Genomic DNA, 27291 nt, shown 5'->3' on the forward strand with positions numbered 1-27291 from the left:
CCTTCTTCAGAAAATTTTCTGAAGAAGGGTCTAGGCCCGAAACGTCAGCCTTCCTGCTCCTCTGATGCTGCTTGGCCTGCTGTGTTCATCCAGCTCTATACCTTGTTATCTCAATTAGTCTCTCTCCTGCTTTTCCCCCTATACTTGTGTATTTTACCCAACAAATTTTTATCCAATTTCTATTTAAAAAGTTAATAAAAAGTCAGCTTCCATCAGCCTCTTCGGCAGTGCATTTCAACGACACCTTTTCCCCTGTCCCTGTAAAATACAGATATTTGTCAGCCCATGAGTATGAAGGCATAGCTTCAGCTTCATTGAATTAAAAACAATTATAACTCTTCACTCAAAGTCAATTTTAGAAATGCAACAAGGGGAAAGAGATAGCTTAGCCTGTAACCCCTGATTAACACTGTTGATGTACGCTGCTATTTGAACAGCCTGCTTACTATGACAGTTTCCCTCACACAAAGAATACTAATTTGTCATAACTGCCTAGAATCCATGAAACTAAAGAATCTTTGAGAGAAGTAAATGCAGAGGAAACACATGTATGTATGCATGCATGCAGAAGTTTCCAACAATTGAATCTGTCTGGCACATGCTTTAACAGTAAGTAGGAGATTAATTATGAAAATTAAATGAAGTTTGTGTTTCTCTATGAATAGGCTTATTCATCACATCAAATAAGAAACAGATTTGTTCTTATAATTTTCTGAAGTGTATTTATTGCTTGGAATGTGACTGTAAAATAAGAATGATGTAATACTGATAGCAGACTAAAACTGCCATGGCTCCATCTTCAAATGTACTTTGAGTGTAATTTAAAATGTTTCTGCGGTCACCCAATCAAGTGAATGTCTGCTATAAAAGAATGTATGGTGAAAGTGGGGCAGGGTGGGGACACTGGAAGTGTTAATTTGCCAAATGTGTTATAATACTAAATTCTCTCTTCCAACTGCCCTGTACACATCATCTAAATGGGGATGGATTCACCTGTTCTTGTTTGAGGCAGGTTGGCAATCCAGATAAACTGTATTTAGACTCTTCAAAAGGGACAGTGATGCAGGCTGGTTTGGTGATTGTATGAGGCTGGGGCAAGAAACTCGGGTAAAGACAAAAATAACTGATGCAGCATAAGACAATTGCCATTGTTTGTATTTAAACTATTCATTGCACTGATCATTCACCCACTAGTTTAAAAAACACCCTCCACAAGATCTGGACACTATGTCTTTTATATTTTGTTATTTGAATTAGTCTACAGGGACTAAAAAAGTAAACACTGAATTAAATGTTAAAGTCCTGGAACAAATGAAAAGCTCACATGATTTGGGCGGATCATCATGGATGATTAGAGATGCGATTGTGAGACTGCATTCAAGACCAGCTTTGACAGAATGAAGTTTAAATTTAATATTAAAGAAAATGAATCGTAATCTCAGGAAATGAATGCTGAGGGGCTGCATTTTGGTCATTTATGTTATATGCCTCACAGATATGGATAATAAATAAATGCTATTGATAAACTGAATACAGTTGAGAGATGGACCTAGAGACCATGTTCCACATAGACAGCAAAACTTATGAGGAAGTTCCAGAAATGGCTAGAGAGAACAGTAAATTTAGTGCATAAGATTAATGAGAGAAAGATACAAGATTTTGATCACATTAGAGTAAATGATAGACAATTAATGAAATGAAAGATTGATGAAAAACATAAAAAGGACAGAGAAAGAGGAGCAAATGAATACATTGTACTGGATGCAATTGGCCTACGTAAGGGCCGCAGAGGACAGACAGAGGTAGAGATCCGTGATGGTCAACCTTCTGGGAAGAAAAATTTTAGGACCTTTAAACCAAGGAATATGGCTACTGCCATAAAACCGAGGCATGATTTCAGTGCTCATCCACTCTGTTGCTACCTGCAAGGATTGTTTGACTGGACCACTTCGGCTTTGAAGGTGCCTGTCTCAGAAGTTCATCCAGAAAGCTCCTCTAAAGGTAAGTGGGCAACCTAGATCAAAGAAATTCGCTATAATATCTCATCCATTTTCATAGCTTAGCATTGAAAAGCTAATCTTAACTGAAATCTTAGGAAGTGTAGTAAGAAAAATCATTGGCTGCAAGCAGCAGCTCAGATGAAATTCCAATGCTCAGCCATCCAGCAATTAAACACAGAACATTTCTAAATGACAACTGTAAGGGCTAGGTGAACCTAGGCATCTTTTTAAAAATTTCCCACTTATGCTTTCCAATTATTCATTTCAGTAAAATAAATAGCATTTAACTCCATTAGTAAGATATGAAACCTGTTGACTTGGTGCAATTCTTGAGGTATAACAGTTTATGGACATAGCATCTTACTTCTGATTAACTCCGTAGTCTCTGTGACCTCACAGTTATGATTCGTAGGCAAAGCACAACAGTCATTGAGACAAATTCTTGGAAGCAATCAGTCCAGATGAATAAAGCAAACGTAACTCCGTTAACTTCAAACAGTAGTGGCTGAATTGCCATCACTCGATTATGGAACACAGCTCTTAAAGAGTTACTACAGTTATGGAAATCAAATCTGTGCCAGCTTTTCTATTAAGCTGTGCCTGCTTAGCCACTGTGCGAGATAATGCACTTTTCATTATTTCTGTTTATTACAAGCCGTTAACAAAAGTCACTGGGATGAGGAGAGAATACAAAAGCATAATGGTTGAAGGCTAACCTACCAGTTTGAAATGTACACTGAACAAGATGTGCATTCTGTCAATATAGTGAAGCATTAGTTTTTTTGTAGATTACTGACTTAAAAGGTTGAACTCTACATGAAGCTGCTATCCAAACAACTCAACACAAAGGCCTGATTCTTGTGATACAGAAGAAAATGTTTACAGGAAGAAAAATAATTGCTGGAAGAATTTTACAAATGGCAATGTAGCAACATCTTATGAAATCTCATTTGGAATTGACCACACCATTTCCATTTAACAAAGGAGAAACCAAAACTGAAAACAATGGTGTATGTTTTGAAATGGCAATCAGATGTATTGGAGAAGTCATTATTATTGACCTGTAATTAAATGCAATTTATAGCCCATATATGTCGGCCCTACCCGTATAAGTAGCACACTGGTACGCTGTAACTTCACTGCATTGTAAATATCTGGGTATCCCACATGCTTGGATCAAGTGATGGAGCAGGTAGGCAAATGAGTTATAGACTCACAAAACAAACTCCATCACGCCAAATATATTAAAGTCATAATTAGAAATAAGAGCATCTTAAATACTGGCGGTGGAATTTTTCCCTTCTGGAAATGTTATGGATAATGGCGAGTATGATGGCTAATTAGGCAGTTGTGTGAGACACTCACATTGAAGGACTCCCTCATGGCATGAAGCTGATAGTCATGTATTTGCATCTCATGAATTACCTGATTTAGCAGAATTAATTTCAATTTCCCAACTTCTGAGACAGGAGTCTTCCAATTAAATTCTGCCTAACCAAGATACTCAATGCTTCAGAAACTCCACTCCATTACCTCCACCAATACCTTCATGAAGCTTCTCCTCTTCAGTTTCAGTAGAAATGCTATAAACAGCAGCAGGCTGCTCCATGCTGACTAGAAGGCATGATGTGTCCTTGGACCATCGCTCAACTGAACTGAGCAACAGCAAATGGGGGAGCTGGAAGCCAGCATTCAAAGACTGAGAAGTAAATATCTTTTTATGAAAGTCAGAGCATAGAGTTAGAATGTGAGGTCTCCTAAAGAGCTACTCCTATAATCACAAGTCCAGCGATTACGCAATGTTATACATTTGCCTTCAATTTATGGTTAGACAAATCACCAACTGTTTTGTACCAATATGCCCAAGAATGATTCTGAACCAGAAGACAACAGCCAGCACAAATCAAATGCCCACTGAATAGACTTCTTTTAAATGGTTTGTATTTAATGGAACTTTGTATCACATCCATGTAAATATTTTTGCTGCTTGTACATGTTATTTACATATATGTAAATACCAGGGTTGACTGTTTAGGGGGAAATTTGCAAGTAAAGGGGGAAGAGGTATCACGCATTGTAGTTGTTGTATGTCATGTTGGGACAGTGCCCGTTTAAGGGTGAATCATAATACACTGGTAAATGTTCAACAATGGTCACAGAATAGTTTGAGCTTTTAAACAGAGTGCACAGCTCTGGAATAAAAACTCTACTGGTTGGGCTGCAGTAAACAGCGTAGGTTCTTAATTCCAAATAACAGAATAACAGTGTTCCTCATACTATCCAAAGGTTTTTGTGGTGCAGTGCTAATGTCCCTGCCTCAGGGAGAGAAGGTCCAAGTTCAAGTCCCACCTGTCATTAAGAAAGATGTTTATAACATGTCCAAACAGGTTGATTTAAAATTAAATCCTCAAACCATGCAACTGTGACCACATCTTCTGCCTTGACCAAGGCTCAATCCCTAGGACTGCAAGCTTTGGCTTTCCAGCTGCCATGTTGTCACACACAAGATGAAGTCTGGTAGAAAAAGGATTCCTGCATTCAGTTTGGGAGGGCAGCTACTTCATTCTAATGCCACATCAACACTTTATTGGACCATCTTTATGGAGGTCAGAGGTACTAGTTTGGAGGAAAATTTGCACTATTGACAAGGAACTGTCCTCACAACTGACAGAGAACTGGTTCATAGATAGGAAGCAGAGAGCTGGAATAAATGGGTCCCTTTCAGAGTGGTAGAAACTGATGAGAGTGGGGTATCGCAGGGTTCAATGCTGGGACCCGAGCTGTTCACAATATACATTAACGATTTGGATGTCTCTAAACCTCCAAATATCTCCAAATTTACGGATGGCATTAAGCTGCATGGCAATGTCTGCTGTGAGGAGAATGCTAAGAGGCTGCAGGGTGACTTGGAAAGACTGGCTGAGTGGGCAAATACGTGGCAAATGTAATAAAATGTGGATAAATATGAGGTTATCCACTTTGGTTTCAAAAACAGGAAGGCAGATTATTATCTGAATGGTGGCAGTTTAGGAAAAGGTGAGGTGCAACGAGACCTGGGTGTCATGGTGGAACAGTCGTTGAAGGTTGGCATGCAGGTACAGCGGGCAGAGGGGAAAGCTACATAGCGGGGAGATTTTGAGTATCGGAGTATTGCTGCAGTTAAACAGGGCCTTAGTGAGGCCACACCTGGAGTATTGTGTGCAGTTTTAGTCTGCTAGTCTGAGGAAAGACGTTCTTGCCATTGAGGATATCCAGCGAAGGTCCACCACACTGATTCCCTCGATGGCAGGACTGACATATGAGGAAAGACTGGACTGACTGAGTTTAAACTTAGAGGAATGAGTGGGGTTCTCACAGAAATTTAAAATCCTGATGGGACTGGACAGGTTAGGACAGGGAAGAATGTTCCTGATGTTGGGAAAGTCTAGAACCAGGGGTCACAGTCTAAGAATAACAGGAAAGCCATTCAGGACTGAGATGGAGAAGAATTTCTTTACTCAAGAGAGCTGTGAATCTGTGGAATTCTCTCCCCCATGAAGCTGTTGGGACCAGTTCATCAGATATATTCAAGAGGGAGCTGGATGTGGTCCTTGCGGCTGAAGGGATCAAGGGGTATACAGAGAAAGTGGGAATGGGATACTGACATTACATAATCAGCCATGATCATATTGAATGATGGTGCAGACTCAAAGGGCCGAATGGCCTACTCCTGCACCTATTTTTTATGTTTATATGTTTACTCTCTTTATGAACAATTTTCAGCTCAATTTCCAGAGTACTCTTAGTGGATTGTGACAATGGATTCATCATCTTTTGGTCTAGTCCACTCAGGACTTCTGGCACACCTGCCCGATACTTCATTTCTTTCTGCTGGTTGTGGCTGGTTACTGATGCACACCATCTACATTGGTCTGTTCTCCAGCAATCCTCCAAGTGCCAGAACGTTTGCAGTTTCTTTCTCCACTGGCTACAGACAAGTCTGTGATGTGCTCGCCAGATTGTGTCTTAGTCTACTCTTGCTTAGGTAGCTACTAAGGTCTCTGTGCTGGTGGAGGGCGCAGCTGAGTGTCTTGCCTTACCAGTGCATCCTCAAAGGATTCATTGTCTTTCTCCTCAGAGGCAGTGTTGATGCAGAGGGCTTGGACAATGGCTACTTTTGCCGTGCGGGATTATGTGTGGCACTAGTGCCCACAGAAGAGAGAATTATTTTGGGATGATGAAGAAAAGCTAATGCAGAACAAGGTGTTTACCTTCCTGCACATCTAAGAACAGAACACAATGCTATGCCCCTATGAATGAGGTAGTAAAAAGGTGATGGTGGTGCCATTCACCTTTGTGGAGCACGTGAGATCATTGACTTTTATTTCTGTGCTGCTTTCTCGTGATCTGGGGTGGACTAATACACTGACTTCTGCTGTGATCTTGTCCCAGACTGTGACGGCTTCCTGGTGCAGTCACCTGGGAAGCGGATGTCCCTTTTGTCGATGAATCTGTCCAACTGTTTCAAGTGGGTTTCACTGGAAAACCTGAGAACTCACTTGAACTTCTGAGAATTGAGGGGTGACTATCACAGGCCGAGGGGCGATCTTGGCTTGCATGAAAGCGAAGTGGTGTCCAGCTGGTCTTTAATTATATCACCAGAACCTTTAACCCAGGAGATCCCGCCTGAGGCCTGCCATTTCAGTATTTGATCCTCTGAATAACCCACACAACATCTCACTTGCACAGATAAGCTGAAAAGCATGTGATCGCACAAGATAATTTACACAGTTATTAGCTGGTATGATACTAATCAACATGCTTAACGCCATACTTCAACTCCAAAATGTAAAATCCCAGTTCTGATTTATTTTCTTCCATTCTCTGTACCTATGCTTTCTCTCTTTTCATTTTGTTTTCCCTGTCAGTTTTTCTCCGGGCAATTCGAATTCTTTATGGAATCTGATACAGAAGTGCTCATCAAATACAGTACCGTAACCAATGGCAAATATCCCGATATAAAATTTTACACTGAGTACTGGATGAGTGGTGCTCAAGGACATAGGGTGTACTGAAACTTCAACTGTAATGCTATCCTAATTTGCACGGTTTCCAGCAAGGGTTGCCAAGATAATGATTTGGAATCTAGCTGATTTCTTTCTCATAATCCACAAATGTCCTACAGTTATGCACTGCAGTTCTGATTCAGGTCATCTAGCTCAGTATATAATTTGGGATCAACTGATTTTAGTGATTTTTTAAAAAATTTAAGTCAATCTGTCTATACTGATCCTTTTTAATTCTATAGCCTGGGGCTGAATTTTACCATATTTTGGCAGAATATAATTTTTAACTCACTTTCATGGAGGGTTTCTCTCATGAGGCCTAACGAGTTATCTTGTGCTATTGTTCAAACTTGCCTCATTAACTACCTATCATGCTCCACTGAACTTCTCATCCAATGCTAGCACAATTCTCCCACTCACGTTAGCTGATGTACTTGCCTCTGCTGGGATATTTTAGGATCCCTAGCACAGACGTCACCTTTAAAAAGTGTAGCGTCAAGCACGGTCAACCCACAGCTGCCCTACATGGTTTGTGATTTTTACCCGGACTGTGACAAATAAGGGGAAAACCGCAGTCCGCACTGCGAACTGTGATCTGGGAATCCTAGTGGACAGGCTGGTGCAGAGGAGGGAAACACTCTTCCCATAGCATCTGCAGAGGAGGCCAGAACACCAAACACTGCCAACTTAGTCTGAGGTTGCTACAAGTGTTAGTGTTGTCTCAGCCATCTGCAGTAACACCCAGCAATGTAGTAAGAAAGTCAATTGCCTTCTCTGCTCTGAGTGAGTGGCACCATCTTCTCTTTGCTACCTCACACTCACCATCTTTGATTGCACATACCTCCGACCAAGGCTCAAGCTCTTTCATTCATAATTACATTCAACATATTCCTCACTCATTGTTATCCAACCAAATCCCCCAAAGCACTAACTCTGCATGGCCTCTATGCTACCTACTCACTCATTCAGGACACCTTGCCACTTTTCCCCCACCTGGCCTAGCACTAACAACTGTACCAACTACTTTCATCTCGCTCAATACTTTCTTTCCTGTCAAACCAGGAGAAAAGAATGAAAGGGCACAAAGAGCCAAGGCATAGTGGGGTACCCAACATTTGGCCCTTCACCATCTGTAAGGAGTGAATCCCAATTCTGACCACTCTGAGCAGAAAAATGACTGTGTCCAAACTGCTAGAGTGATATCAGAGGTTGCCTTTGACTTGCTGTGCCAGGACCCCTGACTGTCTCCTTTAACTTGACTGAGGACTACTCCCAATAGACTCTAAGACACGGCCATCTGAGGTAGCACATGCAGTGTTTTTGACATGTACATTGCTAGTACATGGTGCAGATGGGAGAATGACATAGCATGGTTCCATACGACAACACGTCCACTTCCTTGACTGATGAGTGTTGGCAACTATGTCCTGGTTTTGTTTCCATGTTAAAAGGCAAATCAAGAACATTGTGCATCTATGTGGGCACAACACAAAAAGGCAAGGTAGGGATGCTATGAGCATCCAGGCAGACACTAACTGAATGAGCATGGAGAAAGCAAGATAACAGGCCTGAAATGCAGCTTGGTCCAATTCACGAACTGGCTTAGTGGCCCTCCTGCCTGGGTTCATCAGCAGTCATTGGCTCTCTTCACAGTATGCACCAGATACCATGATGGCCCAGCTGTGAAAGTTTTTTTTTAAAAAAAAATTCTCTAATACAAAATACTCCATTTTGGGGACCCCTCTGTCATTTACCTTCCATGACATCCTGCTGTTGCTTTCAAGCGAGAGTGGAGTGGGGGAGCTTTTTGTTATCTCTCAGCCTTAAGTATCTATAATCTGACCTTAACTGGAAGCAATCCAACCCATCAACAATAACTAGCCAATTCAGAGGGAAAATAAAATCACAGGTGAGTAACATTCTAACCAGTGAGCTTCTGGCTCCATTTCAGCCTGATGTTTTCTTTTGACAAGAGGGTTCCAGGTGCTCACAGGAAAATCCTACCCTTCACCTTAATGCTTTCTTCAATTTAGTTGACAGGGTGTACTGCATTGTTTGGGTGTCACCTTTCAGTTAAGATATAGGCAGAAAATCCTGCAACTTTAACCAACATTCTTTAACCATCTCCTACGAATTGACAGCTGCACAGATTATATGACAAGCGTAGCAACAACTCTACTCTAATTGATCCAAAATATCAAAAAAAAAGAATTGTCAAGCCTGCTCCATCAAGATCACACCCAGCCTTCTTCGTCAACGCCACTTTCCCACTTCATTTCCATATGCCTCAACTCCCCTTCAGTGCCTAAAAATCTAATGACCTTGAATCTTTAATATACTTAATGACTGAGCACCAAAGCTCTCTGGAGTACAGAATTTCAAAGATTCACAATTGTCAGTGAAGAAATTACTCATGTCAGCGGAGAAATGGCCAACCCCCAGCCTGATATTATAATTCCTAGTGCTACACTCTTCAACCAAGGGAAACAGCCTCTCACCACCTATCCTATCAAGCCCTCTCAAAAGGGAAAATAGTTATACATTTCACCTAAATAAACTCTCATTCTTCTGACCTCCAGACAAATTAGATCCTTCTAAGTCAATTTTTCCTCACAGGACTGCCCTGTCTTCCTAATAAATCAATTTTGTGAAATCTTCATTGTACTCAAGTCAAATACATTATTCCTTAGGTAAGGAGTCTAAAAGAATGCATATGTCCTACATTCCCTCAGTTTTTTTCTGTTGCTCCATGGATCTCCGTCTATGTGTTCAAATGACCTTTAGAATGGAAAGTCAATGCATTCGCACACTGATTAGCATGCTCCAACTCTGAGCAATTTGGGCAGCTGAGAGGTAACATTGCACAGGTCTCAGCAGAACTCCACAAATAGCAAAATCTCCTTGTTCTCATGGTGCAATTATTTTTAAAAATATGTTCACTGGGATGTGAAATTCATTGCAAGACTAGCATTCAATACAATTCCCCACATGCTCCAGAGCAGGTGATGGTCTGGCTTCTTGAATCACAAAGTATTACCTGAGCCACATGGCAACGTGATTTGTTATCCAGGAACAGTAACAGAAACTGCAAGTCCTTGTTGTTCTTTTCAGCAAGAATGCTCAGATTCTGCACAGCATGCTGGACATTCTCTCTCTTCATTTGAATGAGTCCATACCTGGCCGAGGCAGCATCATCAATAGGAACTGGTCCAAAAACTTCCTGCAGATGTTTTAAGGCATCATCATACATTTCTGCAGAAAGGATACATTTATGAGATACTGTTTTCAAAATCTAGGGTTATAGTTCATCATGTCAAAATAAGGGAATTTAAAACTACAACATCTTAGACAGGTTTAGTGGCTACAAATTTGCTTGTTCTGAAACCCACTTTTAGAAATATTATAGAAGTTCCAAAGAACATATGTATGGTACATTAGATTTAATCTAAATTTGTATATCATTGTATTAGTGCTATGATTGTACCAAACTTTCTCGACAAAGGAAGATTTGTGCTCAGACAAAAGATTTCTTTCAAGAATTTTGAGAGAAATACATCCAAGATATTCTCTCTCCGTTTGATCTCCTGTCTGGTCATATTCTGTCTTTAGATAAAGCACAGAATCATAGAAAAGTTACAGCATAGAAAGAGGCCATATAAGCATATTGTGCCTGCGCCAGCTGAATAAACTAGCCGCACAATCAAATTCTATACCTCCTGATCGGGAAAGCAGGTCTTTATTGTCAACTCTATCCAAGCCCTCAATTACTCTGCACATCTCAATTAATTCACCCCTCAGCCACCTCTACTCCAAGAAAAACTGGCATGGTCTATTGAATCTTTCCTTGGCTGTAATTTTCAAGCTTTGGCAACTTTGTTGCAAATTTCCCCTGTTCTCTCTCCAGACCAATTCAGAGAATTATGGAATTGGTACAAGGTTGGAAGAGGCTATTCAGTGCACTTTGACTTTGGAAAAACATGAGTTTGCCATCATCACGTGTTGTTTCTATTTAAGTAATCATCCAATGTACTCTTGAATGCTTCAACTAAACCTGCCTCCATTACACTTCCAGGCGTTCAAAGCTCAGACATTTCATTCTGCAAAAAATTGTGTTTCTCACCTCGTATTTGCATTACATACTACTTCCTCTACAGTGGTGACCACAACTGCAAACAAACCTCCAGTGTCTCAAATAGTTCCTATATTACATCCCTGCTTTTGAATACCTCATCCAATGAAGGAAAGGATTCCATAGGTTGTATGTACTCTCTTATCTGTTATGCAAACTTTATGGACCTCTGGATATGTACTCCAAGGTCTCTCAATTTTTCTACCTTTCATAATTTACTCCCAATTGGCTTGTATTTCCTTGCTTTGTTTGCCCTCCCCAAATGCATAACCCTGCATCTTTCCAGACCGAGCATGCGGAAAAATGGCAAATGGAATTCAATCATATTACTGATATAATCCTGCAGTCGACAGCCATCCTTTTCACTGTTGCCTACTTGGCTAACTTTTGTGCCGCCTGCAAATTCCCCAATCAAACCTTCTACATGTGTGTCTAAATCATTCATACATACCACAAATGACAAAAGATCCAACAATGAGTATTATGGAACTCCACTGGGAGCAGCTTTCCACTTGCAAAGACATTTGTCAACGAGTACTCTTTGTTTCCTGTCACTGAGCCAATTTTAGTTTTAAGTTCCACATTCCCTGTCTTCTGTGGACTTTAACTTTTCTGACCAGTCTATGTGGGGCCTTGTTAAATGCCTTACTAAAATTCATATAAACAACACACACTAAATTACCTTCAATCAACTCTCCTTGTACTTACTCAAAAAATTCAATTAAATTAGCAACACAAACTTCTCCTCAAAAACCCAGGCCTTTCTAAGTAAGGGCTAATCCCTTCTCTGAATACTGATTCCAGTAACTTGGCCATCAGGGAGGTCAGTATGATCAGCCTAAAATTATTTGACCTCTCCCTCACACCCTTTTTGAACAATGATACATCCACATTCATGGAGGTCATTCCCTCCAGTGATATCCTTCTCAGAATGGTTATATAATGTAATATTTCAAATTCCTCCCCTTTAACTTGAATGTCTGCATTTTTTTTCCTTTGTGAAGATGTCTGACTGTAAAGAGAACAACATGAAAATCAAGTACGATTTTAAGCTTAATGCTTTAAAGCTTTTGAACTTTACCTTCTGCAATCAACATATCAACGTATAGGATGTGCCAGGTTGAATCTCTCCCATTTATCAGGAGTAGAGATTGGCCAATTGCGGGAAGATTAACAAGCTCTTCTCTGAAGACTTTTGCCTTTGCTTCTGCCATTCTGGTTACAGTGCTAATACAGTGATCACGCAGCCAGCAGCTAATTAGATTTTGAGCTTCAACCTTCAGAGATGAGATTTCTTGGATTGCGAACTTTTGATCCACCTGTAGAGCTAATACAATGTCTTGTATTGCTTCCTGTTAGGAAAAAAATAGAAACAGAATGAAAGATCTACCAGATCCAAAAACTTTGAAAATGTAAACTGTAAAATTGTATGTAGAATTCTTATAATTAGTCTCTCTGTTAGTGTTACTAACACTGCAATAAACTGTATTTGCACTTTTAATGCAGTACAATATCCCAAGGGATTTCACAAGAATATTATTAAAGATTATAACAAAACATTATTACAGAACATTATTAAAAAAATTGACACAAAACCATATTAGGAGATAATGGTGCAGATGGAAAACCCTGGTCAAAAACATAAATTTCAATGAGCATCTTAAGGAGGAGAACCAGGGAATTAAGGAGTGAATTCCAAAGCTTATGGCTGGGGCAGACTGGAGGAAGTCATGGAGAGAGACTATGACAAGGCTATGGAGGGATTTGAAATCAAGAATGAATTTTTTTAAACTTAAGACTTTGCCAGACTGGAAGCTAATATAGGTCACTTAGCAGTGATTGGTGAATACGAGTTGATATGAGTTAAGAAATGGGCAACAGACATTATAGATGTGCTGAAGTTTATGGTAAGTGAAAGACGTGAGCATGAACAGCAGACTATTGTAATGGTCAAGTCCAGATGTAACAGGAAGGTTTCAGTATCTGCAGAGTTAGATGATGTTGGGAAGCTGGAAGTAGTGCGAGTGCTCAGCAGCTCAACTACTACATCCATATAGCCTTTTCTTAAGACTGATGGACAAGAGGAAAAAATGGAATAAAAAAGGTTTCACCAATGCATTTCATTCATGTATCTACCTTAGTCATTCAATTTGATCCATGGCATTATTGGTAATAGACAAACGTTAGTAACTAAACACCAAATATATTCGTCAAGTTATTTACCAAATTCAAAAAGTATGATTATTGTAAACTGGTTAAATTATGTAGAATTAACAGAAAAATGAATTTCATATGATCCAGAAATGCACCCCCACCAAAAAACATCAAGATGCATGCGGCACAATCAAAGCTATACAATTATTTTCAGTACTGATAAGAATATTCAGAAACTGCATGATGTTTTCCCACACAGTCTAGTCATAAACCTGGTTTAATGATATTATGCATCCTGCCTCAGAGTAGGGACAGTACCACATCACTAGAGCCCTTTTCCACACAATCAATGCTTAAGTAGTTCATGATGTCCAAATTCAGCTTGCTGAAATGTCTTACATTAACCAGTTCAAATTATATTATTTACATGACTAATTGCACATCAGAATTTGCAGAAAAAAGCAAAATACGATAGGTGTTAGAAAACAAATATGAACAGAAAGTTTTTCTTTAAAATTACCTAAAGGATGTGGGCACTGCTGGCTGGGCCAGCATTTATCCCCAGTTGTCCTTGAGAAGGTGGAGCTGAACTGCCTTTTTGAAACGCTGCAGTCCATTTGTACACCTACAATTTAATTAGGAAGGAAGCTCCAGGATTTTGACCCAGCAACATTGAAGGAACAGCGATACATTTCCAAGTCAGGAAGTTCAATGACTTGGACAGGAACTTGCGGGTGATAGTGTTCTGATATACCTGCTGCCTTCGTCTTTCTACGTGGTAGTGGTTGTGGTCCTGGAAGCTGCTATCTTAGGAGGCTTGCTGAACTTCTGCAGTGCTTCTTAGTGCACTATGACTATTGGTGGTGGAGGGCCCGAATGTTTGTGGTTGTGGTGCCAATCAAATAGGCTAGATAAGCTTCTTGAGCATTGTTGGAGCTGCACTCATCCAAGCAAATGGGGAATATACCAAGGCACTCCTGATTTGTGCCTTGTAGATGGTGACAGACTTTGGGGAGTCAGAAGGTGAGTTACTTGCTGCAGGATTCTTAGCCTCTGACTAAGTACTTATAATGTCTCATCCAGTTCAGTTTCTGGTCAATGGTAACTCCCAGATAGTGATGCCACTGAATGTCAGGGGATGATGGTTAGTTTCTGTCTTGTTGGAAATGATCATTGCCTTGGAAAAGCCAGGCTTAAATGTTATTTGGCACTTGTCAGCTCAAGCCTGGATATTGTCCAGATACAGTCATATAGCACGGAAACAGACTCTTCAGTCCAATTTGCCAATGCCAACCAGACATTCCAACCTGACCTAGTCCCATTTGCCAGCATTTGGCCCAGATCCCTATAAACCCTTCCTATTCATATATCCACCCAGATGCCTTTTAAATTTGTAATTGTACCTGCTTTCACTACTTCCTCTGGCAGCACATATCATACACACAACACCCTCTGCGTGAGAAAGTTACCCCTCAGGTCCTTTTTAAATCTTTCCCCTCTCACCTTAAACTATGCCTTCTAGTCTTAGACTCCCCAACCCTAGGAAAAAGGCCTTGACTATTCACCCCATCCACAACCCTCATGACTTTATAAACTTCTATAAGATCACCCGTAAGCCTTTGATGCTCCAGGGGAAAAAGCCCATGCTTTTCAGACTCTCCATATAACTCAAACTCTCTAGACCTGGCAACATCCTTTTAAATCTTTTCTGAACTCTTTCAAGTTTAACAACATTTTTCCTGTAGAAAGGCAACCAGAAATGTACGCAGTACTCCAAAAGCGGTCTCACCACACTCCTGTACAGCTGCAACATGACATCCCAACTCCTATACTCAATGTTCTGACCAATCAAGGCAAGTATGGCAAACACCTTCTTCATCACTCTATCAACTTATGCACCTGCACCCTTAGGCTCTTTGTTGGGCGACACCCCCCAGGGCCCTATCATTAACTGTTCAAGTCCTGCCCTGGTTCGCCTTACAAAATGCAACACCTCATATCTATCTAAATTAAACTTCATCTGCCACTTCTTGGCCCGTTGGCCCATTTGGTCAAGGTCCCGTTGTACTTGCTGATAACCTTCTTCACTGTCCACTACACCACCTATTTTGGTGTCATCAGCAAAAGTACTAACCATACCTCCTATAGTCACATCCAAATCATTTATATAAATGATGAAAAGCAGTGGACCCAGCACCGATCCTACTGGCATACCACTGGTCACAGACCTCCAGTCCAAAAAGCAACCCTTTATCACCACCCTGTCTACTACCTTCAGGCCAATTTTGTATCCAATTGGCTAGCTCTCCCAGATATGCCATGTGACCTAACCTTACATGCAGAACCTTTGCTGAAGTCCATATAGATAATGTCTAAGGCTCTGCCTTCATCAATCTTGTCACCTCTTCAAAAAAACTCTATGAAGTTAGAGAGACACAATTTTCCATGCATAAAGCCATGTTGACGATCCCTAATCATCTTGTTGCATTTGGGTGTAGACTGCTTCAGTACCTGAGGAGTCATGAATGATGCTGAACATTGATGACTGCACAATGAATGTCCCCATTTCTGACCTAACGATGGAGGGAAGGTCATTGTTAAAGCAACTGAAGATGGTTGGGCGTAGGACAACACCCTGAGGAACTCCTGCAGAGATGTCCTGAAGCTGAGATGACTGACCTCCAAACATCACAACCACCTTCATTTGTTCTATGTACGACTCCAACCAGCAGGAAGTTTTCCCGGACTTAGGGACTCCAGTTTTGCTAGAGCTCCTTGACGCTGGACTTAGTCACTTGTAGCCTTGATGTCAAGGGTAGTCACTGTCATCTCACCTTTCAAATTCAACTCTTTTGTCCATATATAAACCAAGGCTGTAATGAGGTCAGCAGCTGACTGGCTCTGGTAGAACCCAAACGGAGCTTCAGTGTGCAGGTTATTGCTAAGCAAATGCTGCTTGATAGCATTGTTGATGTCACCTTCCATCACTTTACTATTGATCAAAAGTAAATTGATGTGACAGTGATTGCTGGATAGCAATTAGTTCCACTTCTCTTGTACCTGGTCAATTTTCCACACGTTTGGGTAGACAACAGTGTTGTAGCTATTCTGGAACAACTTGGCTTGGGGTGCAACATGTTCTCGAGCACAGATCTTTAGTACTATTGCCAGAATGTTGTCAGGGTCATAAGCCTTTACAATATCTAGCATTTCCAAACTTTTCTTGATATCATGTGAAGTGAACAGCATTGGCTGAACACTGGCATCTGTGATGCTGGGCAACACTGAATGAGGCAGAGGTGGATCATTGACTTGGCACTTCTGGCTGAAGATTACTGCAAACACTTGAAACACTGGTGTGTTGGGCTTCCCTATTATGGAAGATGGGGATGTTTGTGGCGGTGCCTCAACCAGTGAATCATTGAATTGTCCACACCAATCATGACTAAATGTGGCAGGACTGCAAAACTTGCACCTGATCTTCAGTTTTGTGGAATCACTTGGCTCTGACCACCACTTGCTGCTTATGCTGTTGGCACACAAGTAGTTCTGTTCCATAACTTTACTAGGTTGATAACTCATTTTAAGTAAGCCTGGTGCTACTCTTGGCATGTTAGAAACACTTAAACCAGGCAGAAGTGTAGAGAAATAAACAGAGGTAACAGGGAAATATTAACTGAAAATACAAAGGGACGGTCGGATCAGTGGATAATTAAAGTTAGAATAATCTGTCCCTCGACCAAAACCCACCCCTAGATTGCCCATTTCCAGCTATATTGGAAGCCAGAAGGTGAATGGATGACCAACGTGTATCAAGGTGGTGGGCTGGAACATTAACTATTGTAATGAGGCTGCAAACTTGACCTTTATTTAATATTTCAAATTTATCTTGTCAGCTGGGTTTCGAGTATCGGAAAACCTGGCAACTTCACTGAGCAAAGACTTGGTGGATTCAGCAGTGGAATGCCTTTAACCAACCTTCTGGATTCGGATGCTTATCTGAGGAGCCTCCCTGACACCAACCTTCCCCTTGATCTCCCAGCACCACCAGGACATCCATTGCCCACCACCATGCTTCCAGGTGAAGAACTGATCAGTAACAACACACACATGACAGCGAGTTGAAATTTTCAGGCATGCACAGAAATTTAAAGCTTGGAGTCCCTATAAACTTTAGAAAACCCCACTCCCAGTGGGTCAAGTATGCAAAAGTTCAGCCCACTTTTTCAGATAAGGGTCAATGACTTGAAATATTAACTCTGTTTTCTTCTTCACAGATTACAAAAAGGTAACCCAGATCTGTCACAAAAATTCAGCATCTAACTCCTTGATTATAAATTTCAGTTGAGACCAGTGTCAAAAATGGATATTAACTGACAAGAATATTTTAGAATTAGATTCTTCAGATAGTTGATAAATCAACAGCATTACACAGCTATTCTATTGAACAGATTAACGTTTGCATACTTATAGTTAGAAATGTTACTGGATAAACTCCAACTCCACTGGTAGGTATACCCTCACCAATGGTCTCTGGATCAGATCCTTAAATCTCAAATAAAGTGCCCTACTCCCCAACATCATTATCATTTCTGAGAAACATCCTCAATTCTGTTGATCAGTCTGAGAAACACACAAGACTTCTATAATACTGCTGTCAATTAATTCGCAAAGCCCCAATAATAGACAACGACCTGTAAAGTTAATAAAGTAGCGGTATCTGGCCTGTGTACTTACACTCTAGCTTCTTGGGTCTTTGCTAACACAGGACTTCACATATGTTCAGATAAGGCAGAGCATCTTCACGTCTGCCGTAATAAGTCATTTCCAAGTCTGCTAGAGTCATAGAGATACACAGCACGGAAACAGACTCTTCAGTTTAACTTGTCCATGCCGACGAGATACATAAATAAATCTAGTCCCATTTGCTAGCATTTGGCCTATATCCCTCTAAATCCTTCCTATACATTTATCCATCCAGATGCCTTTTAAATATTGTAATTGTACCAGCCTCCACCTCTTCTTTTGGCAGCTCATTCCAAACACGTACCATCCTCTGCATGAAAAAATTTCCCTCAGATCCCTTTTAAATCTTTCCCCTCTCACCTTAAACCTATGCTCTTTGGTTTTGGACTCCCCAACCCTGGGGAAAAGACCTTGTCTATTCACCCTATCTATGCCCCTCATGATTTTATAAACTTCTTTAAGGTCATTCCTCAGCCTCCGACGCTTCAGGGAAAATAGACACAGTCTGTTCAGCCTCTCCCTATAGCTCAAACCCTCCAACCCTTAAGTTTCACATCATCCTTCCTATAGCAGGGAGACTAGAATTGTATGCAGTATTCCAATAGTGATCTAATCAATGTTCTGTATAGCTGCAACATGACCTCCCAACTCCTATACTCAATGCACCGAGCAATAAAGGCAAGCATACCAAATGCCTTCTTCACTATCCTATCTACCAGTGACTCCACTTTCAAGGAACTATGAACCTGCACTCCAAGGTCTCTTTGTTCGGTAACACTCCCCAGGTCCTTACCATTGAGTATACAAGTCCTATCCTGATTTGTCTTTCCAAAATACAGCACCTTACATTTATCTAAATTAAACTCCATTTGTCACTCCTCAGCCCATTGTCCATTTGATCAAGATCCCACTGTACTCTGAGGTAACTTTCTTTGCTGTCAACTACACCTCAAATTTTGGTGTCATCTGCAAACTTACTAATCCCCTAGTTTCACATCCAAATCATTTATATAAATGATGAAAAGCAGTGGACACAGCAGCGATTCTTGTGGCACACTGCTGATCACAGGGCTCCGATCTGAAATGCAACACTCCACCACCACCCTCTGTCTTCCACTTTCGAGCCAGTTCTGTATCCAAGTGGCTAGTTCTCCTGGTATTCCCTGTGTTCTAACCTTGCTAACCAGTCCACCATAAAGTACCTTGTCAAATGCCTTACTGAAGTCCATATAGATCACAGCCACTGCTCTGCCCTCATCAATCCAACTCAATCAAGTTTGTGAGACACGATTTCCCAAGCACAAATCATGTTGATTATCCCTAATCAGTCCTTGCCTTTCCAAATACATGTAAATCCTATCCCTCATGATTCCCTCCAACAACTTGCCCATCACTGATGTCAGGCTCACCAGTTTATGCTAATTTGTTTTCTGTCCTTGCTAAGAAATGTTTTGTTTCTACAAGATGGGGTGGCACAGTGGAGCAGTGGTTAAGCACTAGTGCCTCAGAGCACCAGCGACCGGATTTGATTCTAGCCTCGGGTGATGGTCTATGTGGAGTTTTCACGTTTTATCTGTGTCTGCGTGGGTTTCCTCCAGGTGCTCAGTTTTCCTCCCTCAATCCAAAGATGTGCAGGCTAGGTGGATTAGCCATGGGAAATGTAGGGTTACAGGGATAGGTTAGGTGGTGGGTCTGGGTGGGGTGTTCTTTGGAGGGTCGGTGTGTATTCAATGGGCTGAATGGTCTGCTTCCACAGTGTAGGAATTCCATCATTCTTTGAAGACATCATGACTTCATCAGCAACAGCACTTCTTCCTTTCTGGACTTGAAATATATAATTCTTAGAGCATGTCCTCGGTGCAGGTAGAGAATGGGCCCCATCACAGGAAAAGAAAATCTAGTTTTAAAAAAGGCAAGTTTAGCTCAATGCTTTAAAAAAACCTATCAAGAAAGGTTATCACTGCTTAGAGACAATATCACTTATTGGGTGTTTATGAAGTTGAATCCAAAGGTGCATTCTTGATTCCTGTCTCTGATGTGTTAATATGGTAAGAACCTGTACAACAGAGAACAGTATTCTTTGGATAGTCCTCGTGGCAACAGAATTTCAACAAGGCAATGTTCCATTATCTCTGTTAATGTTCTTCATATTAGAGATTCTGCTCCCAAACTGAAGTCAAAGTGGTGGAAAAATGTGAAAATTGAATGAAGTGTGGCCAGCACTTTTAAGAAGTGCAAATGTGAAAGTATCAACTTCACTTCAACTCACTCTTTCCCCACTTTCTTTGAAGTACCAGACAAATCAATATAAAGATTGAGTAAATAACTCATTAAATTTTATAAAGGCAAATACTTACAACCACTGTGTGGTGGAAATGTATAAATATGTAATTGTTTATCATCAGTAATGAGCAGAAATTAATGAAATTTACTATGAAGCTTGGGCAGTTTAGCATCAATGTGATCAGTATTTAAATTAGGGCTGAATTTGTGTTGCAGCTATTAGATTTGAGACCAGGAGCTTAAGTTTGAATACCATCCAGACAGAAATATGTTTAAACTTCAACTTGGCTGTTTCTGTTCTGAAAGAGAGGATCTGAACAGTTAAATGTGTAGAGCATACAGAAGGCACAATATCTGCTTTACAAACATGACAATTGTGGACAGATACATTTAAAAAGAGGTCAGGACCAAAAACAAAGTTGCTGGAAAAGCTCAGCAGATCTGGCAGCATCTGTGAAGGAAATAACAGAGTTAACGTTTCGGGTCCGGTGACCCTTCCTCAGAATTTAAAAAGAAATCCTCTGGAGCTGCAATACACTTTTCTCAAGTATGCTGTAAATCTATTTTTATACAAAACACTAATTTCTACTCCACATGGTGCTGAACTACCACCTCCATTAAGTTTTGTTCTGGTAGAGTGCCAACTCCAGATTTATGCAGCAAGTCTATAATGTTTGTTATGAAGTTAATATTGCTTTGCATTGATGCTAAATTTGTAATACAAATACACCATTAGTGTAAACACTGCATCAGGTATAACCTGCACCAGAACCTGGAAGACTACTACCATTTCATTTGTGTTACAAGCAAAATGGAATGTCGATTCAAAAAGAAAATACACTGAGTTAACTAAAATCAGACTGGTATCAATCTGAAAAGAAAATGACTGCTCAAGACTAATTTATTGGTGGATTTGCAAGCATTCATAGAAATACCATCTATTATGCACAGAGAAAGTCAAACCTTGCCAACATTTGAATAGTTACCAATTTGAACAGGCAGCAACTTTACAAAACCCTGATCACTGATGTGACTCCATTGCTATACCTTTATAAAGCAGTAACAATAACAGCACATAATATGCAAATCTGCATTGCCAATTTTTTTGCAAAGTGTTTTAGGTAGGGAAGGCTGTCAATGAAATGGTTGGGCACCTCAAGTCTAGGTGACCTGGATTTTCACGTTCTATTTTCTCACCTGAAAACTGGTAGAATTTGTGAAATTGACATTCAGTAAATTTAACATGAATTGTTACTTTCTGAAACACACTTCATTTAATCTACGATTTCCTCTATTAGAATACCACCTCTAAAAATTAAAAAAAAACATGAAATACATCTCAAAATAACAATCACAATTCATTATTCTGTACTTGAGTAAATGTGCTCAATTGGGCTTTCACCAGCTTATTATCTGTAACGTTCAGCAATTTTATGGCAACAATCATGCAATTATTAACCAATATATGTCAACACTTTGAAAGAGAAATAGTTTTTTAAAATTCCTCTTTGTTTTGTAGGCTTGTTAAGGTGAAATGTTTGGTTGTTAAGATTAACTAATTCAATTTGGACAAGCTGAATTAATACAATCCAAACTGACAGTGGATCTTTGATTTGGACCTGAGATGGTACTCAAGGTCACCACTTAAAAGATCCTTAACAACTGAAGTTCTCCCTTTCCACAGTAATTTAAGTTTGTTATTTGCATTCATTTCAAATCTTTGCAACTTACTTTCAGCAATTACAGGCTTTAAAAAGCAAGAAGCACAGAATTAGATCCCAGAGAAAGTGAAGTGAGGACAAAAAAAATTGTTAAGTGACATGACTTATGAAGTTGGACATTATCTTGCTGTTTAAAATAGCAAATATTTTGTTTTCTCAAGTACAAGTTTTACTTTTAAGTTTGAAAATTAATATGCAAACACTATACTTGCATATGTTTTTGTTCAGAATGCTTACGAAGTTTTCTTTGATTTAGGATACAATCTTCTTCTGATAATTCAGATGTCAAGTGACCTTTGGTGTAGCACTGAGCTATGCAGTGTGTGTAGGCCCATGTTTGAAGCCTAGTATGTGCTGAATTAGCTGACCTCTGCTAGCAGCTATTATAACTGACTTCACTTGTAACTGTGTTAGAGTCTCTGAGCAAGCATGTCAGTTTGTTAAAGCATCTCAAAAATATTTGATTTAAAGTAATATTGGCATATGATGATGAACTTAGTACATTGAGATGTCTTCAAATTGTATCCTGAATGTAGGTATGAACATTGTATTGAGGTAGCCATCTAACCTAAAGTTGATGAGGAAATTTCAGGCTTTGCAGGAAACTACCAGATGAAGTTACCTGGACTTTGTGTTCCATACAACAGCCGTTGCCATTACTGAATTGCAGCTAGTGGTGTCACTCTTCAGTCACATTTGCGACATGCTTTCCCATGGCTTGATAATGGTAGTAGTACACCAACAGTTTTTGCAAGTTGTGTAGCCACCATTTATGATGCAAGGGTTTAAGTTCACATTTCTCAGTTGCTTAACTAAAAATAACCTCCTCCTTACAGGTGGGTGGGTAGGTAGGGGAAAGAGATAATTGTTATGTCTTTGAGGTCAAAGTATCTCTAATGCTTCATAGTGATGGAAAGTTAAAACAAAAAAAGTCAAATCTATGGCATATGCTGTCATTTAATGTGTAGATTAGGTGGGTTATAGGGGGACGGGTCTGGGTGGGATGCTCTGAGGGTCGGTGTGGGCTTGTTGGGCCGAAGGGCCTGTTTCCACACTGTAGGGATTCTATGATTCTAATATTTGAACTGGGCAGTGCACAGTATTCTAGTGTAATTTTATAGATATTTTTAATCAACATGTTCAGACATGGAGGGAGTGGACTTGAACCTAGGTCCTATGCCTCAGGAGGAAAAGACACCACCACTATGCCACAAAAGCGTTCAAGCTATTGTTAAATATTGCCAAAACATTAATGGGACTTTAACTCTGTCATCAGGACTAAATACTTCTCACTCTGGTTCAAAGCATTAGCTGGAACAATATCTTAACAAATTTGGTGAAATCAACTGGACAAGTATTGGAAATGTTATCCATTGCTGATGAACTGCATGATTTTAGTTGGTTAAACCCTAATAGTACACTAAGTATTTATACTTTATACTAAGTCACAAGTGTTTGTAATTTGTGTCTAAACTCTCCGGACTAAGTGTACTTCGGCTTTGGGCAATGATATCTTCAATATCAGTCAAACCAAAACTCGAATTAGATATCTCAAATCACTTGGTTTGGGAATTCTTCAGTACTGTTACAATGTCAATACGCTTCAAACACCCAGCTGACCAGTGTATAAAAGAAAAGAAAACCATTAGTTAGTATCATCTGTTTGTATAACTGCACCACACATGTAAGGAAGTAAGTTGGTGGGGAAAGAATGGTACTAAGGTTAAAATATAGCATTTATTTTCATCAACAGGGAACAAATTGTGCAGGTCTTCATGCCCTTCTCAGTTCTTTACAAATGAAATAAAAGTCATGAAGAACTTGGCTTATAGAGCTGGATTAAATGAGCCATCAAGGTGTCAGTTCTATTATTTTGCCTGAATGGTTAATCAGTGCCTTTAGCAGTAGGGTCACTTTTCTCTTTTTCGTTCCAGCTGTTGTCTGCGTTCTGAAACATTTGTCAAGGCAACAATAGCTATTTGTATTTCAGAAAGGTTTGAAGCATTGAAGAATAAATTAGTCACTGAAGCAGAGATTAGTAGAGAATGGACGTGTCCCAACTTAAATTATACTGAAATTTGAAGTCTGAAGAAAAAGCCTGATATGTTATACTGTTGAAGGTTCTGTCAAGACATGCAGGCTTACAACAGTGAAGATCATTCCTATTCAACCAAATAGCATGTGTCAATATCACACTTATGGCCATTTGATTTTTGTTACAAAGAATATCATAATATTATTTAGATCACTAGAATGCAAGTACTGTACATGGAAGAGTTTAGGGACAGGATTCTGAAATGTCATGCACACTTCTGGGTTCTGTCCGCATTCACAATCTAAACTGATTTCTGATGTGTACACACATTTAATACACAAGTCCATAGACAATATGCATAATGGGCACCTTGCATATTCATATACCTTTAAAATTTGTTCATGGGATGTGGGCGTGGCTGACTAGGCCAGTATTTATTGCTCAGACAGTTAAGAATCAAGTACATTGCAATGTGTCTTCAGTCATATGTAGGATGACAGATCTTTCTCCCTAAAGGATTTAGTGAACCAGATAGCATTAAGAACATGAAACATAGAACTGTACAGCACAGGAATGGGCCCTTCAGCTCACAATGTTGTGCCAAACATGACGCCAAATTAAACTAATCCCTTCTCCTGTCCTTGGTGCACATCCCTCCATTCCTTTTTACTGCAATTAACAATAATTAATGGTTAACGTTAGGCTAACATTTTATTGCAGATTTTTAGTGAGTTCGAGTTTCATCATAATGGATTCACAAGATTTGAACCCATGCACCTAGAACATTAGCCTAGAAGTTCTGGATTACTAGTCCAGTGACACTGTTTTGAATGCTGTGATGCAATCGTATCATCGCTAAGTCAATCCATTGTGATGAAAATCTTTACTTGTACCCTTGTTTTGTACTGAGCAAGTCATCCATCTATAATTGATAACATGATGGGGCAGCACAGTGGTTCAGCCGTTAGCACTGCTGCCTCATGGCACCAGGGACTCAGGTTCAATTCCACCCTCAGGCAACCGGCTGTGAGGAGTTTGCACACGCTCCCTGTGTCTGCATGGGTTTCGTCCGGGTGCTCTGGTCTCCTCCCATAGTCCAAATATGTGCAAGTTAGATGGATGGGCCATGGTAAATTGCCCATAGTGTCCAGGGATGTGCAGGCTTAGTGGGTTAGCCATGGGAAATACAGGGTGGGTTACAGGGATAGGGTTGGAGGAGATGGATCTGGGTTGGATGCTCTTCGGAGGGTTAGTGTGGACTCAACGGGCTGAATGGCCTGCTTAAATACAGTAGGGATTCTATGATTTACAGATAGCACTATTCCAAGAGATGCCAGTTGGTAATATTCAATTCTGCCCAGCAATAGGGGAGGAGCCAGTTGCAAAACGTTCAATAGATCACTCATGTGAATTCAGGGGATACCAAAGACGAGTTCTAAGGGAACAGACTGAGGCTGTCAGTCAAGTGGAATCTCTAACTGTTGTCATCTCCATGTTCGGGAATACTGTTGTTAACTGGTGACCCTTGGTCCAGGCTGCCAGAGTCTAGTGTCAACACCTCCTCTGCCAATCCTCCAGGAATTTTGTCTTAAAGTAAAACAAGACCCATCAAACAGGTTCCTTTATAGTCTAATATAGAGAAAATACCATTGGTAAATCAATTAATTTTTTGATGTGATGCAACTAAATAAAGACAGTGTACTGCTCGCATCACAGTGATAACACAGATAAAAAGGTGAGAAAACTAACAGAATTCAAATCACCTCTTTCCTTTCTATAAAACAAGTTACAAGTAGTTGCATTTAAATTAGATGCATAAAGGCTTAAAAATGTAGTATTTAGAATTCAGTCATTCATTCACTGTCCTCAACGTTTATAATGCAGGCATATACAGTTATGTGTACGCTGTTAGAGCACAAGCCAAAACATATCTCTGATGAGGTTCGTTCTGAAGTGTGGTCTGCCCTTCTGCTCAACTTGGGCCAGAAAGGATGTGAATGCAGCAGAGAGGGGCCACGGAAGAGAAATAATTACAAGTTTTAGAAACTGGTTATGAAGAAAAATTCAAGCAACTAAACCTGTTTTCACTGAAGAAAATAATCCAGATTTCTAAATCGCAAAAAGATATCAATGAAGTGCAAGTGAGCATGTCATTTTACCGAACAATTTAACATTGCACTGGAACAAAGAGCAAAACTATATCATTTAAAAGCCTATAGTTAAAATAAATCAACCTGTTTTAAAACAATGGAGAAACTTTGGTGCAAGTGGTTACTTAGAGAAGAAATATGGTGCAAATGGTTGCTTGGAGCAGATATAGCTCGTTAAGTCTATATCTCACTTCAAGATTTCAGTTTCATATTGGATAGCACCAACTATGGCATTCATCAGAAGAAATATGAATCGTTTCAATTGTTGGAATTATTCTCACCTTTAGGATTAATATAGGCAGCATAACAAGAGAACAAAAAAATTTACCTTTTTTTTATTAAGGATCACATACATGAAGGCCCGTCCACATCGTGCTTGTACATGGGTTGGGTTTGCCTTTAAAATTGTGCCAAAATCAAAGATGGCAGTTTTCTTCTGGTTAAGATGTACATAACATCGTGCTCTGGTGAGGAGTGAGGCTTCATCAGTGCCTCCTAGAACAAAAATAAATATACATTAAACTACATAAAACCATTTTACAATATGAATTAAATATAGTGACTGTTAGGCCTGTTCTATTAATTCTCAGCATATGGGCAGCACTAGCAAGGCCTGAATCTCTGTTTCCTTTTCCCTCTGTTCTAAACCGCTTAGAAATCAAGGTTTCTTTGAAATGCTACACCAATCCCTGCACAATTTTCCCCCAATTTCCCAGATGGGATATCCCAAATCATTCAGCTCCTGGGGCAGGCGCAGGGGGGAGATGTACTGACTCCTATTCTTTATTATTCACCCTTGACTGCTTCAAGGTTAATTGACTTTTATTTAAACTTTCTCCCAGACCACATTAATCTATGTTTTAAAAAGGAGCTAATTTAATCAGACTTCATTGAATTAAGAGATAACAAGGTGTAGAGCTGGATGAACACAGCAGGCCAAGCAGCAGGAAAGCTGGCGTTTCGAGCCTAGACCCTTCTTCAGAAATGGGAGGGGAAGGGGGTTCTGAAATAAATAGGGAGAGAGGGGG

General features: G+C 40.0%; 1 protein-coding gene across 1 annotated transcript in view; it reads right to left on the reverse strand.

Annotated features, from left to right (window-relative positions):
* ttc34 (tetratricopeptide repeat domain 34) overlaps positions 1-27291 on the reverse strand; it is a 99898-nt gene that overhangs the window by 33647 nt on the left and 38960 nt on the right. Inside the window, exons 5-7 of the mRNA XM_048614875.1 lie at positions 26592-26758; positions 12256-12526; positions 10083-10297 (exon numbers count right to left, since the gene is read on the reverse strand). Coding sequence (XP_048470832.1) covers positions 10083-10297; positions 12256-12526; positions 26592-26758 — 653 coding nt within the window. The remainder of the gene's footprint in view (positions 1-10082; positions 10298-12255; positions 12527-26591; positions 26759-27291) is intronic.

This window comes from Rhincodon typus, chromosome 31 (genome assembly GCF_021869965.1).
Source record: "Rhincodon typus isolate 14 chromosome 31, sRhiTyp1.1, whole genome shotgun sequence".
Classification (NCBI taxonomy): Eukaryota; Metazoa; Chordata; class Chondrichthyes; order Orectolobiformes; family Rhincodontidae; genus Rhincodon; species Rhincodon typus.